Source organism: Peromyscus eremicus, chromosome 1 (genome assembly GCF_949786415.1).
Source record: "Peromyscus eremicus chromosome 1, PerEre_H2_v1, whole genome shotgun sequence".
NCBI lineage: Eukaryota > Metazoa > Chordata > Mammalia > Rodentia > Cricetidae > Peromyscus > Peromyscus eremicus.
This window is the reverse complement of record NC_081416.1, coordinates 61,571,066-61,588,423: the sequence shown is the minus strand read 5'-3', so window position 1 is coordinate 61,588,423 and position 17,358 is coordinate 61,571,066. Positions and strand designations below refer to the sequence as shown.

Genomic DNA, 17,358 nt, shown 5'->3' with positions numbered 1-17,358 from the left:
CACAGCCTCTGGCTGCCTTCTCTGCCCCATGCTCCCAGGGACCTCTCGGGGGGAGGGACTGCTCCATCCGTTTGGAGTTGGGTGTGTGCGTGTAGTTCTCACAGGGCTTTGAGGGCTGGGGACACAGCTCTCCAGGGGCAGGCATAGCTGCTCAGGACATGTCCCCTGCCTGCCACATTGTCTCTCACGGGCTGGGGCTGGTGATCACTGAAGAGTGACTATGGGAGGTGACTGAAGCTAGCTTTACAGCTGCAGCCATTGGGAATGCAATGACAAAGCCACTTGTCTTCTGACAAGTTCACTTGTCCCACAAATGCAGATGTGCAAAGCTTGTGTCAGTCTACTCAGGCAACGTGTTGTTTCTTGGGGTTTTTGAGACAGGGTTTTGCTGCATAGTTCAGAGTGGCACAGAACTCCATATACAGCCCAGGCTGGCCTCAAATTCTTGCCAGTCTTCCTGCTTCAGCCTCCCAGTTTCTGGAATTACAGGTTTGTGCTACTATGCCTGACTAAAAGATTCTTTTAAAAAATACTTAATTTTTTTTCTTATTTTTTTTTATTTATTTTTTATTTTTATTTTGCAATACAATTCAGTTCTACATATCAGCCACGGATTCCCTTGTTCTCCCCCCTCCCGCCCCCCTCACCTTCCCCCCAGCCCGCCCCCCATTCCCATCTCCTCCAGGGCAAAGCCTTCCCTGCGGACTGAGATCAACCTGGTAGACTCAGTCCAGGTAGGTCCAGTCCCCTCCTCTCAGGCCGAGCCAAGCGATCCTGCATAGGCCCCAGGTTTCAAACAGCCGACTCATGCAATGAGCACAGGACCCGGTCCCACTGCCTGGATGCCTCCCAAACAGATCAAGCCAATCAACTGTCTCACCCATTCAGAGGGCCTGATCCAGTTGGGGACCCCTCAGCCATTGGTTCATAGTTCATGTGTTTCCATTCATTTGGCTATTTGTCCCTGTGCTTTTTTTTCTTATTTTTAATTAAGTATATGAGTGCAAGTGCCCATGGAGTCCAGAAGAGGGCATCAGATTCCCTGGAGCTAGAGTTAGAGGTTTTTTTTTTCTTTCTTTCTATCTGTCTGTCTTTTTTTCCCCCTGGAGCTGAGGACCGAACCCAAGGCCTTGTGCTTGCTAGGCAAGCGCTCTACCACTGAGCTAAAGCCTCAACCCCCGAGTTAGAGGTTGTTAGCTCCCATCTCTCCAGCCCCAGGTACTACTCCCCGACCCCTTTACTCCTCTCCCCCCCCCCCCCCCCCCCCCCGCTCCAGACAGGGTTAGGGTTTCTCTGTGTAGCTTTGGACCCTGTCCTGGAACAACTCCGCTCTGCAGACCAGGCTGTCCTGAAACTCACAGAGATCCTCCTGCCTCTGCCTCCCGAGTGCTGGGATTAAAGGTGTGCTCCACCACCGTTTGGCCCTCCCCACTTTCTTACTGCTGTAGTGATCAAGGCAGTCAGATGTCTCAGACAAACTGATTTAGTTTGTTTTGTGTGTGCATCTGATAGTGCAATTCCTGGGTCATACCATAGCTCCATCTGTTTTGGTTTGGTTTGATTTTTGGGTTTTTTGTTTGTTTGTTTTGTTTTTTAAATATACTTAGGTTTTCTTTTTTAAGAGATTTCGATTCATTTTACATACCAACCACAGATTCCCCTCACCTCCCTCCTCTCGCCCCCAGCCTTCCCCCCCCATTCCCACCTCCTCCAAGGCAAGGTCTCCCATGGGGAGTCAGCAGAGCCTGGCACACTCAGCTGAGGCAGGTCCAGGCTCCTCTGCCCTGCTTCAAGGCTGTGCAAAGTGTCCCACCATAGGCACCAGGCTCCAAAAACTGGCTCATGCACCAGGAATGGGTCCCGATCCCACTGCCTAGGGGCCCCCTAAACAGTTCAAGCTAAACAACTGTCTCGCCTATCCAGAGGGCCTAGTCCAGTACCACAGGAGCTCCTCAGCTATTGGTCCACAGTTTATGGGTTTCCATTAGTTTGGCTGGCTGTCTCTGTAACATTTTCCCATCATGACTTGATGTCTCTTGCTTATAGAATCCCTCCTCTCTCATCATTTGGACTCTTGGAGCTTGGCTTGGCGCCCAGCTCTATATCTGCTTCCATCAGTCACTGGATGAGGGCTCTATGATGACAGTTAGGATATTCAGCCTACCACAGTTGGCCAGTTCAGGTACCCTCTTGACTATTGCCAGTAGTCTATGGTGGGGTCATCCTTGTGGATTCCTGGGAACTTCCTAGCACCCTATTTCTCCCTATTCCCATGATGTCTTCTCAATCATACCACAAAGACACATGGTCAGCTATGTTCATAGCAGCATTATTCATAATAGCCAGAACCTGGGAACAACCTAGATGCCTGTCAACTGAAGAACAGATTAAGAAAATGTGGTACAGCCAGGCAGTGGTGGCGCATGCCTTTAATCCCAGCACTCGGGAGGCAGAGGCAGGCAGATCTCTGTGAGTTTGAGGCCAGCCTGGACTACAGAGTGAGTTCCAGGAAAGGCACAAAGCTACACAGAGAAACCCTGTCTCGAAACCCTCCCCCCACAAAAAATGGTACATATACACAATGGAGTACTACTCAGCAGAGAAAAACAATGACAGCATGAAATTTGCAGGCAAATGGATGGAACTAGAAAATATTATCCTGAGTGAGGTAACTCAGACTTGGAAGGACAAACATGGTATGATTTTTGTTTTTTTGAGACAGGGTTTCTTTTTATAGCCCTGGCTGTCCTGGAACTTGCTCTGTGGACCAGGCTGGCCTCAAATTCAGAGCTCTGCCTGCCTCTGCCTCCAGAGTGCTGGGATTAAAGGTGTGTATCACCACTACCTGGCAAGATTTTTTGAGAGTTTTACTTTATGAGTATGAAGAGTGCTTTGTCTGCACATATGTGTGTGTGTGTGTGTGTGTGTGTGTGTGTGTGTGTGTGTGTGTACCACATAAGTGCCTGAGGCCAGAAGACAGCATTGGATCCTCTGAAACTGTAGTTAAGAGATGGTCGAGAGCCAGCTTAGGAATGCTGGGAACTGAACCGCGGTCCAAGCAACACGTGCTCTTAATCTCAGCGCCACTCTGCAGCACTGTACACTGTCTCATCCTGTCGGCCATTTTCAGGGAGGTAAGGTGACATCTTACTGGTTGGTTGTGTGTTTGTTTGCTTTTTGGTTTTGTTCTGAAACAGGGTTTCCCTGTGTAGCCCTGGTTGTCCTGGAACTCACTGTGTAGACAAGGCTGGCCTTGAACTCACAGAGATCTGCTCTGCCTCCTGAGTGCTGGGATTAAAGGTGTGTGCCACCACTGCCAGGTAAGATGCTGGTTTTGGTTTGCATTTCCCAGGTGACCAATAATAATGGACATTTTTCCTTCCTGGCTTTTCTTAAGTTCTATCTGTTTAGATGTACTGCTCATTTTTAATCAGGTTATTTATAAATTCTGATTAAAATAGCAAAAGTTAGTGGACCTGTAATCCAGCACTCCAGACAACTTAGACAGGACTACTATAACTTCAGGGCCAGCCTGGGTTACAGTGGGAGAACCTGCTTCTTGGTCAGTATTCTGTTTGGTTTTTTTTGTTTTTGTTTTTGTTTTATTTTTTATTTGGTTTTTTGAGACAGGGTTTCTGTATAGTTTTGGAGCCTGTTCTGGAACTCACTCACTCTGCAGACCCGGCTGGCCTTGAACTCACAGAGATCTGCCTGCCTCTGCCTCCCTAATGCTGGGATTAAAGGCGTGCCCCACCACTGCTCGGGGCTTCACTTGATGTTCTTGATGTTAACCCTTGGGTTATAGTTGGCACACATGTCACTGGTACACACAAGTAAGTGTAATTTTAGCTGGTCATGGCAACAATTCAGGATGCAGGAGGTTGGTCTCTTAAGAGGCCAACCAGGGCCACATAGAGAACCTAGCTTTAAAAGAGAGAAATTAATCTGGGCACTGGAGATGACTCGACAGTTAAGAGCATTTGCTTTTGCAGAGGACCCAGGTTCTAGTTCCAGCACCTACATGGCTTTAACTCAGTTCCAGAGGATCAGACACTCTTCTAGCTTCCTTAGGAGGCACACGGTGCACGGGCATACATACTGGGAAACCATCCGTACACATAAAACATAAATACATTTGCCACTCAGAGACACACACTTTTAATCCCTGCATTTGGGAGGCAAAAGCAGGCAGATCTCTGTGGATTCAAGGCCAGCCTGGTCTATTTAACAAGTCTGAAGTCAGCTGATACATAGTGAGACCCTGTCTAAAAAAAAAAAAAAAAAACCAAATAAGTAAGTAAAATAATGGCTGAAGAGGTGAATCAGTGGTTAAGAGCACTAGCTGCTCTTACTAAAGACCTGGGTTTGGTTCTCAGTATCCACAGGACAGTTCACAATTGTCACTCATGCTACATAAAATACAAATCTTAAAAATAGCTAGACGGTGGTGACACTCAGGAGGTAGAGGCTGGCAGATCTCTTGAGTTCCGGGACACAGAGAAACCTTGTCTCAAAAAACCAAAATAAGTAAGTAAGTAAGTAAATAAAAGTAAAACCCCAAAGCCTTCATATTTGCCACATCACATAGCCAGTCTCTTCTCCAGAATTTGACCAGGCACCCTTCTCTCATTAAGCATTAAGTCATGGAAATTACTTTGGCAGTTTCACTTTGAAGATTTCAACCTTTTATAATTTGGGGGTTTTAAACTTTATAGAGATTTTGATCTCTTGGGGTTTGTTCTGTTTTCAACCCTTTTGTACTAGGAAGAGCTCTACCACTGAGTCTTACCCCAGTCTCCTGAGATTTCAGGTATGAATCTTCCAGAGTCATGCTTGACCATTGCAAGCAGAGATCATCCTCACTCACACTACTGGGTGTGGGCAGGAGGAAGATTCCACTTTGAAAGTCCCTTTAAGACCTGTCTTGGAGCAAAGTGTAAAGCACATAGCTGTACAATGCCTGTAGTCTCAACATGCAGGCAGTAGAGTATGGCCAAGTTTCAAGGCTGTCCACGACTACAGTAGCAAGACCCTGGATTTTTGGAAGGCCGTATTAGAGATTGAATAAGGACCCACTGGGCTGAGCATGTGAATGGACTGCCCCATACACAGGAAGCAGTCCTGTGTCCATAGCATCATGGGTCCATAGAACAGCTACACCAGCCCACAAAGAATGACAAGGACCTTTCTTGCCAACAAAGTACTTTAATAGTTATAAAGTGTCTATAAAGTTTTCTGCTGAAATAAGATTACAATGTTTATCTCTGGTCAACACTAGGACACCCAGAGCCAGAGATCCTGCTGGCTGCCCCTGGGGCTGGATTAATGTTGTGTGTCCAGAGAAGTGCACATCTCAGGAGATGATCCTCAAGGATGGCCTTTCCTCCTCCAGGGCCCGCAGCTGGTCTTCCACCTCCCCCGTCCAGTAAATGTCATACAGGCTGTCACAGACAGGCAGGAAAGAGTGAGTTGGGGTGCTCCTGTTTACTCATCCATTCCCACCTTCCTGCCTGATTCCTCTGGGCTCAGGCACCCCTGTCCCACCACCTTCAGCACATCCACTTACACTAGCTGCTGAAGGGCACAGCTGGGCTGTTTGAGGCTCTCCATCAGTTGCAGGACACCTGAGTCACCCATGCAGTTGTTACTGAGGTCCAGTTCCCGCAGGCTGCGGTTGGTCAGCAGGACTGAGGCAAGGCTGCTGCAACCACTGTTTGTCACGTCACAGTCCCCCAGCCTGGGTAGAAAGGGCAGAGCTGTTCTCCATATCTGGGCTTTAGCAGGAAGGCAGCCCCTCCATACTTCAAGTGCAGCTAAGCTTCCCTCAGCTGGATACAATAGACGGAACCCTAGCTTCCCCTGACAGGAATGGCGCACAGCCTCAGAGGGCACATGCATCTCTTTGAGCACCAAGAGTCTGGCTAGGTCAGAACCCTGTGCACCAAGGCCAAGAACATCAGGCTGCCTATAGGAAGTGACAGGGTAGACAGGTTCCAGACTGAGTAAGACTGGGGTACAGACCAAAGGAAGAACAAGTGCGCAGGGCCAGTATCCATGCTCATCAGCTAGAACCTGAGGAAGCCAAAGGCACTGGGAGTTAAGGTACAGGTAGGCTAGGTGACATCAAGAAGCTGCTATGGCTGGCCTCCCCAAGGTGTGTCTGAGATCAACAGGACCCCATCTGTAAGTGACTGCAGCAGGCCCCAAGACTCCTGGGACAGGACCCTCAGACTTCAGAGTGTCCTATGGCCCTGGTGTCCCTATCCTAAGGCCTGGTTGACCCTTCAGCTAGTGCCCAGTCCAGAATGACCAGCAGTCAATATGTGCCACTACATAAGGCAGGGCAGAGATAAATGGTAAATGAGACTCTGGACTGGGTAGAAAATGGGGAATGTCTAGAAATGCGAACAAAAACTTGAGAAAGTGAGGACAGGAATTGAACTGCCCTTAAAACCTGACGACTGACTCCAGGACCCTGCAGACAAAGGAATGGAGAAGGATGAAGAGAGTACATGACTTCTCAGGACCAAGGCCCACACAAAGGCAAATCAATAGTCCAGAGCACAATGGACAGGAAACTGTAAAAGCTGCCAAAGAAGGCTGGCCCACTTGCTGCCAAGTTCAACCACCTGAGTTCCACACTTGGAACCCCAGGGTAGAAGAAGCAACTCCTGTAAGTTACCTTCTGACCTTGACATGCATGCATGGTATGAGCTTGGGGGCACACACACAAACAGAAATGTGAAATAATAACTTAAAAATCTGCCAAAGAGAATAAGGAGGCACACAGGGAATTTGGGACAGCAGAATCCTCCCTGGAACTAGAAGAAAATGGGAGGAATGAGTAGCTCAGATTCCACATCTAGCTCAATGACCAGGATACACGAGGTTCTGTAGAAGATGTGTTTCTAGTACTCATGGAAGCTGCTAGAATGTGACTTAAGAAAATGAAAGAACCCAGGCTTGGTGGTGCATGCCTTATCTGAAACAAACACTATCAAGAGGCGGAGATAGGATGCGGAAAACCCATGCCTACCTGTGGTTCCTCACAGGAGGAAGGTGGCCAGACGTGGAACTGCACCTACCTCCCAGCACATGCCCACCTGCACACTCACCAAAGCACACGCAGCACAGTGTCTGGCTGGCCCAGGGCCTTGCACAGTTCCAGGACTCCCAAGTCCCCCAGGGGATTGCTGCTCATTTGCAGCTCCAGCAGAGAACGATTCTTGGTCAACACAGAGCAGAAGTGGGAACAAGAGGCAGCTGTGAGGCTGCAGGTCTTTACCCTGTGGGAACAGAAAGGCTGGAGCCAGTAGCTCCAACTAGCCCTTCCCTTGGAGGTCCGTAAGGAACCCAGGTGGCACACCCACTTCCCCATTCCTCCCTCATCCTCTGTGGACCTGCACCTCAGCTCAGCACTGTCCTCTTCCTGAGTCCCTCAGCAGCTCCCAGACCTCACTCCACTCTAGCCTTTCTGCGTGTCTGCCTAGTCTCCATTCTGTCCTAGAAGAACCTCAGGCCCCCTCACCACAGCGACTCCAGCTGACAGCCAGGCTCCAGCAGGCTCTCACACAGCAGCTGGGCACCTTCATCCCTCAGCTCATTGCCAGCTAAGCTGAGTTCCTTCAGGCTCTGCTTGGCCCTGAGGACACGGCACAGGTCCTTACAGCCCTCTGCGGTGATATCACACTCCCACAGCCTGTGGGACATCAACATTCTTGAAGGACGGTCCTCACTCACCATGTCCTCCATCCCCATGCAAGGAGGCTGGGAGCTGACTCACCACAGAGTCCTGAGCCTGCAGCTGGGGAGCAGCAGTCCTGAGCACAGAGCTGCAATGCCCGCATTACCCAACTTGTTGCTGCCCAGGTCCAGTTGCCGCAGTGAGGCTTTGGAGGCCACGACATCACACAGATCCTTGCAGTTAGCTGACGTGATACCACAGCTCTCCAGCCTAGAGACATAGGACATAATAAGAGGAGTACTGGTGCCTGCCCCTACCCCTTTGCCCCTGTGGCCTAGTACATACTTGAGTGACTCCAGTTGACAGGCAGAGTCTTTCAAGCCCTGGCACAGCATCTGGATACCAGCCTCGTGGAGGTCGTTGTTGCTCAACACTATCTCCTTAAAGTCAGGTTTCACCCTGAGCACTGAAGCCAGGGGCTCGCAGCTGGTAGCTGTGAGGTTACAGTATTCCAACCTGAGGGCAGGCAGGGGTCTCAGTACATCAAAAGGATTAAGGGTGGGCCTAGAAATTTGGCCTCAGGGAAACAAGGGATTGCTGGTATCTCATTTCCCATTGCAACCTTAGGCTTCGTCTGGTCAGGCACAGTGAGCTCCAGGAGGACACCAACATCACTCAGGAAACCGTTACTGGAAAGAGCCCCACCTCAAATTCTGAGGTCCTCCCAGAAGCCCCACCTCAAATTCTGAGGTCCTCCCAGAACCAGCGGAAAGAAACGAGTTCCTACTGGAGAGTATCTTCGGCTCATCTGAGGTCACACTACAGAATCAAACCAGACTACCAGTATCAGTTCCCCCTCTCAGAGGCTCGGCCAGCTGCCAGCACCTAGCAAAGGAGAGCCCCTCAAATCTTAGGAGTCCCCTCCAAAGTTCTTATCCACTGTGCTGGTGTGAGGCTTACTGAGAATGGCTGGATGGCTAGGCTCTGGGTAGGGGGTGGCAAGGAGCTCAGGGATCCTGGCAAGACAGACACTCACTGAAGCTTCTCAAGGCGGCACTGGGGGTCCAGAAGTCCTTCACAGAGCAGCTTCAGGCCTGCATCCCCCAGAGGGTTGTCACTGAGGTGTAGCTCACGCAGGGTAGGCAAAGAGCGCAGCACGTTAGGCAGGACCCCACAGCCAGCTTCCGTCAAGCTGCAGTTCTGGAGGCTGAAGCACATGCCATCAGCAGCAGTGAAGAACAGACTCGGCCCACGCCTGCCAGAGCTCCAACCACACCCCATAGGGTTAGGACACTACTTTCCCTCTAGATGGGGTTCCAGGCCAAAGGAGGACACCAGTGTGGCTCAGCCAGATTCTCTCTTGGGGCTGGGACCTGGAACACAGCCACAGTGTGGCTTGTCCCAGCACTGCACACTACACCTGTGTTCTGGATGGAGCTGTGAGTGCCTAGTGCCACAACCTGTCCCTTCCTATGTCACCAATGTCTCAGTGGCTTTCTACATCATGGCTGCCTATCTGCCCACTTGAGGTTCTGCCCTGAACAGGCTGGGCTGAGCCCCTGGACTTACCTCAGCTTCTGGATCTTACAGGTGGGCTTCTGCAGGCCCTGGAGCACCAGGCACACACCAGCATCCCCCAGCTCATTGGTGCAGAGGCTGAGCTCTATGAGGGTAGGGTTGGCCTGGATCGCTGAGCTGATGTCTTTGCACCGCACCTCAGTGAGGCCACAGTCATCCAACCTGCAGACAGGACCCCTGGGTCAGCATGGCGCTGGCCTCAGACCCAACCACCATCCCACACAACAGGAGCCAAGAAATCCAAATGTGGATTATAACTACAATGTTTAAACTTGAAACAGGCATTTATGGTGACAGGTGGATCACTAAGCTCCAACACAGTCTGGGCTACACCTACACAGTGGAAGAAAGCTTTCTCAAAAAAAAAAACAAAAAACAAGAACTAGAGTTGCCTGCCTCGCTTGCACCAAGCTCCAGCACTGAGAGTTGGGGGTGGGGAGAGCAGGAACGGATGTTGATAGCAGGCAGAGGAACTCAGACCTGGTCAGAGCTGCAGCAGCATGAGGACGTGCTGAACCATAGCAAGTTATGACTCAGTTATGTCCACATGGACACAGTGTGGGAGGCCACACCCACAGTCTCTCCACTCTCTCCAAAAGCACATGACCAGCATGAAAAGCCCTCAGACCAGCCAAGGGGACATGTGCAATGTATCCAGACTCAAAACTCAGGTCACTAGGACAAGAGGAAGAGGAACCCTACAGAAGGGGCTATGAGCTGATCAGTAGAAGTCATGTGGGAACCTAAGCAACTAAGGATGGGGAAAGTCACAGGGCAAAGACGGAAACCCATTTCTGACTAAAAGTGCTAGGCAGCATGAGAGTCTTAGGACATGGTCATGGGAAGCTGTAGCAAAAAATGGCCTTGGGCTTCTGATCCTCCTGCCTCCACCTCCCCAGTGCTGGGAATATAGGCTTGTACCATCATGCTCATTTATATTTTGTTGGAAGTCGACTGGCTAGGCAACTACTGAGCTATGTCCCTGTAGCCCAATTCCTTGGCCAGTATGGGCTACAGAGTGAGACCCCTGTCTGATAACAAACAAACAAAAAGGTTGAAGTAACATCTCATGAAGATTATGCAAAACATCTTTGTGTCCATGAACAGCATGCTTTTGGAACACAGCAGACCCATTGGGTGGCTACAAGCTGCAAGAACCACCCATCTCCACAACCGAGTACTACCCTCCCAGCCAAACCCAACGGTACCCACAAGGTCCCCAAGGCTGCCTCTACCTGACCACTTGGTATTGCTGGATCAGGGGAACGAGCTCTGTCCACCTGGCATCACTCAGGTGCTCACACTGGATATCAAGACTCATGGTGGGTGCACAATGTAATCTGGGCAGAAGAAAGAAGGACGAGAACTCTTGAGGAAATTTCCATAGCTTGACAGGAGAGAATTTGTAAGAGGATGAGTCCAAAAGCCAAAAGAGCACATTTTTTTTTCCAGTAGGGGCCCAGCCTCTCCCCAGCAAGTGTGTCCACACATTGAGTCTCTAGACGTAAACAAGGTATCAGGAGAGGGTGCCTACATGGTACCCCTAGCAAATACCACTAAGAGCAGAAGAACATAAGGGCCAGCACTGAGATAGTCTGAAGGACCCCAGCCATCCTGGCACCTCCTTCTTGCTGAAGACAGCATCGGGACACCAAGTCTGGCCTAGAACTCCCCTGCCTCGTATGTACCTGAGCATGGCTGTGTCTGGAAACCCCAGCAGGGGAGCTTCCTGCTCACTCAGCTCATGTTCTTGGAACAAACTGGGTGGAAGGCAGCACCATACTCTACTGTTGCCAAGCCATCCACAAAGTCAGATGCCAGGGAGCCAGGATCCTGGACAGAAGCAACCAGCTGAAGGGTGGGAAGGCACAGGACTCTGGGAGAAAGGGGAGTATTGAAGGGCGGCCACTGAGGCACTTGCTTCCATGATTTCCTTCTGAGGCTAGGGGCTCAGACCAGGCCAGGACTATCTTCTGCAAAACCCTCAGCCAGTTCAGGCCCCACCCACAGAGGATCCAGGCTGTCCATCGGGCTGAGAAAAATGAGACCTATATCCAGGAAAGCTGGGACAAACTGGTCACAGGCTCTGACAGGGATGGGCACAGAGCCTGAATAAACAAGGCTGGCACTGGCTGTGGAAGGATGTTCCTGAGGCCTGGGGGACAGATACCCATGTCCCCACATTTCCTGAGCATCTGTTAAGCAGGTAGTTTGGCCAGCATGTAGGTATCCTGGAGGGCTCCTTGGAAGAAGTGGTCTGTGCTGTGCTGCTAGCACAGAGGTGGGAGAGGGGAACTGGGTTCTGTTTAAGAGCAACAGACATTCACTCCAGCTGCCCTCTCTGATGGTCATGACAATGACCACAGTTCTGTGGGAGGGACCAGTGCCTGGCACACCATGGCCTTGCTAAAGGGGCCTTCCCTTTCCTTCTCAGAGCTGGGAGAATAACCCTGTAATGCCAACCAGGGAGAAAGATTCACGTGACACACCTTGACCTAGGGTTAGTGACAGGGGAAACTGATGCAAGGCATGGATACCTCACTGCAGTCCTAACAGCCACGACACGGAGCAGCCAGTTATCCCACCCCATGAGCCGGTGAGTAAAAGCAGCACAGGCTGGATTCTAGGGTGTGTCATCCAAACACAGTCATTGCGGGAGCACTAAAGGTGGGGTGGGGCAGCTACCGGACTTCTCACAGCACCATCCCCAGGCCCAGGCCCAGAAGTCTGTTCTCTTTTGCGCTATAGACTAGGGGATCCTAGAGTGTCTATCTTCAGGGAAAGTACAGGGCTGGGCTTTGAGGCAGGTGAGGCAGCCAGTTCTGACTGATTATCGGAGGTCAGGGACAAGGGATGTGAAAGTACCCAGGCAGCTGACTCTCCTCCCACACTCCTCCCCTGGCTTGGCCTTGGGACTGCGCCCTTGATCCTTTGGCTGTAGGCCCTGGGAATTCACACAGGTGATGGGAGGACCCACAAGCCTAGTCTGGGGGCAATATTCAGACCTCAGTTTAGCTGTGACTAGGGACTGCTAGCTAGCTGCTCCTAATTAATCCTGGGATCTGAGGACGGCCCCCTTTGGGCCAATAGGCCGCTGGCGACGGAGACATGAGCTCGGCCTTCAAGCACGGAGAAAGGATCCTCCTGGGCACATCATCTGTGCCTCCCTACGAAGGAACAGGCCTCTGAGGCTCGCCGGGCCGGCGACCCCACCCCCGCCCTATTTTTGGTCCCTCGAACCTTCTGGTACAGACGCTCTGCCACGTATTAAGAGGGCCAGGAGGGGACTCGAGAAAAACTCTCAGGGCCAGCCGGGCGCCCCGAAACATGGCCCTAGCTCACCTGGCTCTGCTGCTAGAGGTCCCAGACGTTCCCGTTCCTTCCGCCCAGGGCGGGGCCTCGAGACACTGCCGGTCCTCTCTGGCCCCAGCTAGCCTTTCACTTTGCCTTCAGGAAACCGCCCACCGGGTCTGCCCCTCCCACACGCAAGCTGCACTTTGGGAACAGACTTAAACAAACCTGAGTCACTTCTTTGGGGCCTGACTAAAACTATGTGAAATGATTCACAGCTGCCGCGAAATGGGTGCGACTGAGATGCGAGCTTCGGGCACAAAAAACAGCACACAGTCGCGTCTCTGACAGCCGACGAGGTCTGCACGCATAGAACAGTGTTCAAAATATTTTTTATAAACCAGGCCTGGTGGCCTACACTTGAATCCCTGGGCTCGGGAGGCAGAGGCAGGAGGAATCTTTCTCCCTGGTTGGCATTACAGGATTATTCTCTGTGAGTTTGAGGCCAGCCTGGTCTACAGAGCGAATTCAGGACAGCCAAGGCTCTATTAGACAGAAAAACCCTATCTCAAAACATGCCCCCACCCCCCCAAAAAAGAAATCCTTTATGGCCCAGGGATGTGGCTGCGGGTGGTAAATAGACATCATCTTATGCATGAGGCTCTTGACACCCCAAAAGGGCAAGCATTTTGTCACTGTTTAATCACTTCAGTATTATTTTTATCTATTTTATTTATGTATATGAATGTTTCATTTGCATGTATGTCTGTGCATCGTGCCCAAGAAGGACAGAAGAGGGTATCAGATTCCCTGGGACTGGAGTTATACATGGTTGTGAGCCACCATTCAGGTGCTGGGAACTGAACCTGGGTGCTCTGGAAGAGCAGCAGCCAGTGCTCTTAACTGCTAAGCCGTCTCTCCAGCCTGTGTTTAAACTTTGTAACATACTCCCACATTATGGGAATTGTTTTTGGTGTTTGCATTTTGAAACAAGGTCTTGATGTGTAGCTGGCCTCGAACTTCCAGATTTGCCTCCCGAGTGCTGGAATCCTAGCACTTTGGAAAAGGTCAGCAAAGAGAGTTTGACTGTCACTCAGGAGCCCTGTTCTCCTGCACAGATAGCCACACGCTTGTCAAGGAATCAGCATTCATCCACCTATTTCTTGAGCACCTACTGTGTGCCAGGCACTGTTCCAAGTCCCAGCCCTCCTGGGGCTTAAGTAACACAAGAAAAGAGGACTCCAGCATGCTAACATAGGAGGTCAGGGATTGTCTTCCCAAAAAGACCTGGGGCAGGGGGCCCTGAAAAGGGAAGGGAGGCAAAGGGGCAGGCAGGAGGTAGACTGGATTTCAGCTTCATAAACCCTGCATCGTGGTCACTACAGACCTAGCTTAACCTTCTTGGCGGCAGGAGCCATGAGAACTCAAGACCACAGCAACTGTGAATTAGGGGATCCATTCTATGGGGAAGGTAAAGGCTTTGGCCAGGCCAGCCCTTTCTTGTTGCTGCTGGGAGAGCTCCTGATAAGAAGCTGTATCTACAGAGACTGACTGATTAGAATTTCAGTGCTGTGGAAAGACTGGAATGGTGAAGTTCCAGAGCCTAATTACCTTATCTTGGGCTAGTTCTAGCCCTCCCAGGCAGCCTTTTCTTGCCCATCTCTGTTGGAACTAACATCCCGTGACTGATAGATAGAAACCTTTTAGAATCTTTAATTTAGCTTCCACTAACCCCAAGCTGAGAATGTCATCAGATAGCATCCTGGACCTATAGAAAAGCTTCCCCATCTTTCTGTACCTGTCTCTCTGATGTACCCACCAATGTCATTTGAACTTGCCTTGATTTATGACTTTTTTTCTGCAAAACTACAAAACTTCATGACACCTCTTCCATGTTGGAACATGGAATTTGGGGCAATCTAAATCTATGTTCCCAGGCCATGGTCACTAACAATAACTCCAAAGTAAACTCTCTCTTCTTCCCTGTAAGATGAGAGCTGTGTTTTTTGCATGGGTACTCTGTACTCACATAGGGCAGGGGCTACCAACTTGGGGTCCTGGGTTCCAGGCAAGCGTGTTTCTAGCACCTCACCAGGACCTCGGGACAAACTGTGAAGACAGTGAGCACCTCTCTTCCTGCCACATGCATGAAAATGAGGGTTTCTATAGAGACCACTTGCACTGAGGGAGGGTGAGAAAGGAGAGAAAGAAGGTGCATGGGCTCCCTGGGTATGCTGAGTTTCCACCAACTACTGGATGCTGTAAGGGAAAACTAACAGGGGTGGGTCTGGGTAATCATGAGGATCCTCTTTTTTGTTTTTGTTTTTTTGAGACAGGGTTTCTCTGTGTAGCTTTGCACCTTTCCTGGAACTCACTCTGTATCCCAGGCTGGCCTCGAACTCACAGAGATCTACCTGCCTCTGCCTCCTGCATGCTGGGATTAAAGGCGTGCGCTACCACAGCCCAGCGTCACATGAGGATCCTCTTAAGGAAATGGCAGAGATAATGGGTGGAATGGGCAAAGAAACATTTGTCTTTTGGAGGCTCCAGAAGGAACAACCCACAGACACTTGATTTTTAACTCATTTTGAACTTCTCTCCAGAACTGCAAAGTGACAAATGTAAAGTAACAAACAGATTTGTAATTTTGTTACAGCGGATATGAAACTGGTATTTTTACAACTATTACAATTCTGAGTGTTTAGTTTTCCTTCTAGACGGTCTCACTGTGTAGTTCTGGCTGTCCTCAAGTTTACAGAGATCCACTTGCCTCTCTCTCCTGACTAGGACTAAAGGCATGCACACTACACATAGCTCTGTTTTTTTTTTTTTGTTTTTTTTTTCTTTTTTTTAAGCTGTGGTCTTGCAGCAGGACGTGGGCTGCCTTTAATCCCAGCACTCTACTCTGGAGGCCCAGACAGATAAATCTCTGTGAGTTCCAAACCAGCCTGGTCTACATAGTGAGATCTTGTCTCAAAACAAAAACAAAAACAAAACAAAAGAAGATACAGCCTTGCTATGTACTGTAGTCCAGGCTCACCTTGAACCACGTATGTAACCTCATCGTCCTTCACGCTGAGCTTGGAAGCCTGTGCCACCACACATAACCTACTTTTTCTGTGTACAAACATAAGGCAGCCCAACCTTTATGTTAGTTAATCCCAGCACTTCATCCAAAAGGCTGGGCCAGAGTATCAGCATGGGTTCAAGATTAGTTTGTGTTACATACTGAGTTCCAGGCTAGGCTGGGCTACAGTGTGAAACTTTGTATTTAAAAAGAAGAAAAAAAATCATATATACAATGGCCAGACTACTGAGCAAGACCCTGTCTCAAAAATACGTATTTAAAAAAACAAAAACGTGTATACAGTGCAACTTTCCTCTGAGTACAATTATCTGTTTATGTGGCTGAATCAATCATCCCTCTGGTGGACTGTTTTCAAATTTTCACTACCCTGTAAGCAAGATCTAGTCGGTTCTAAGGTCCTTCCCAAACATGGCCAAAATGACAAAAATTGCTGCAGAAATCTAGCTGTCTGCAAACACAACCCCCACGAGGTGCGGAACCAGTTCCATGCCCTCCCACGGGAGCGGCTTCCACTTCCCCTGGCGTCCTGGAGGCCTAGGGCTGGCCGGGCTGCCTGTTTCAGGCCCCACTGTGGGTCCGCCGTTCTCGGAGGACCTGGACGATCGAGCGATCCTCCCCTCCAGAAGTCGCTCCATCCAGGCCCTCCACCTGCTCCTCGAATCCCGAGGAAGTGCTTGGGGGTGGGGGTGCCGAAGGCCAAGGGCTGCTCGGGGAAGGAAAGCAATTCTAACTGGGCGGGCCCTTGCTTCGGTGACCTGAAGGAGAGACTACGCACGCGCACCCTGACGCGCCAGGACCCCACCCACCCCACCCCCAAGGCCGACCGCGGGCGGGGGCGGGTGTAACATGGTGCGATGACGTCATCCACGTGCGCAGACACCGCCTCGTTCGTCCCTCCCCCCTCCCCCCGGCCCCGCCCCACCCCGTCCCGGAGCGCCCGTTCGCTTCCGGCTCTTCACCGGCTGAGCGGGGCCCGGACAGCTGAGTGACCACAAGCGAAGAGAGCGTGTGAAACTGACCTCGCGAAGACGGAGGCCTGGAGACCCGGGGCGTGATGGCGGCCTTCTGACTGGAGTGGGCAAGGCGAGGCCCTGCGAGGCGTGTCAGCACTGGGGGGGCGGGGTTTGTTGTGGAGGCGGGGCCTAGCGCGTGGGACTTTTGCCTGGTGAAAGGATGCTTGGAACCAGCCCGACTACGGGAAGTCGGTCCCGAGTGGTGGGCGGTGTAGCAGTGATGCTCCAGGGGTGGTTGGCGCCTGCGCTGGAGCTCACGCCTTTATTGTGACGGGTGTTGCTGGCCGATTTCTGGACCTACACGATAAATATTTCCCGAATTTTGCCAAAATGTGTTGGAGAATTTTTTGGTTTGTTTGCTTGCTTCTTTGTTTCAGAGCTAAGGTCTCCTTGTATAGCTTTTGACGGCTTGAAACAATTCTATGTAGCCAAGGTGGCCTCGAAGTCAAGTCCATCCTGCTGAACTCAGCCTCTCTGGGTTCTGGGATTACTATGCCTAACTTGCTTGATATGTTTTTTAACAAACTCTGACTATGTGGCCACCACACCTGACCTCTGGGTTATATCATCATCATCATCATCATCATAATCATATTTGTGTGTGTGGTTTATGTATACTTACTTGTCCAGTCCTTGGGAGGAGGACATCCAGTGTCCTGCTCTATCACATTCCGCCCTATTCCCATCAGACAGGGTCTCTCACT

The 17,358-nt window shown here is 50.7% G+C and overlaps 1 protein-coding gene across 3 annotated transcripts; it reads right to left on the bottom strand.

The window, feature by feature from the left end:
* Positions 1 to 5,185: 5,185 nt before the first annotated feature.
* Positions 5,186 to 16,793, bottom strand: Rnh1 (ribonuclease/angiogenin inhibitor 1). 3 transcript variants are annotated; one of them, XM_059264645.1, is made up of 10 exons: positions 16,661 to 16,793; positions 10,498 to 10,602; positions 9,254 to 9,424; positions 8,721 to 8,891; positions 8,030 to 8,200; positions 7,784 to 7,954; positions 7,529 to 7,699; positions 7,116 to 7,286; positions 5,567 to 5,737; positions 5,186 to 5,441 (listed from the first exon to the last, which is right to left on the bottom strand). In XM_059264645.1, the coding sequence occupies exons 2-10, from the start codon at positions 10,581 to 10,583 to the stop codon at positions 5,354 to 5,356; spliced, it is 1,371 nt and encodes a 456-aa protein (XP_059120628.1). In that variant the 5' UTR covers positions 10,584 to 10,602; positions 16,661 to 16,793; the 3' UTR covers positions 5,186 to 5,353. The 3 variants fall into 3 exon arrangements, with proteins under 3 accessions (XP_059120628.1, XP_059120627.1, XP_059120626.1); XM_059264644.1 differs by lacking the exon at positions 16,661 to 16,793 and adding an exon at positions 12,605 to 12,735; XM_059264643.1 differs by lacking the exon at positions 16,661 to 16,793 and adding an exon at positions 12,503 to 12,616.
* Positions 16,794 to 17,358: the final 565 nt, after the last annotated feature.

Coding starts and splice junctions, on each gene's coding strand:
- Rnh1 (XM_059264643.1), bottom strand. CDS start 12,591: ATGTTTCGGGGCGCCCGGCTGGCCCTGAGAGTTTTTCTCGAGTCCCCT. Junction 7,700..7,783: donor TGCAGGCTCAGGACTCTGTG/GTGAGTCAGCTC, acceptor GATGTCCCACAG/GCTGTGGGAGTGTGATATCA. Junction 5,738..7,115: donor ACTGTGCTGCGTGTGCTTTG/GTGAGTGTGCAG, acceptor CTTTCTACCCAG/GCTGGGGGACTGTGACGTGA.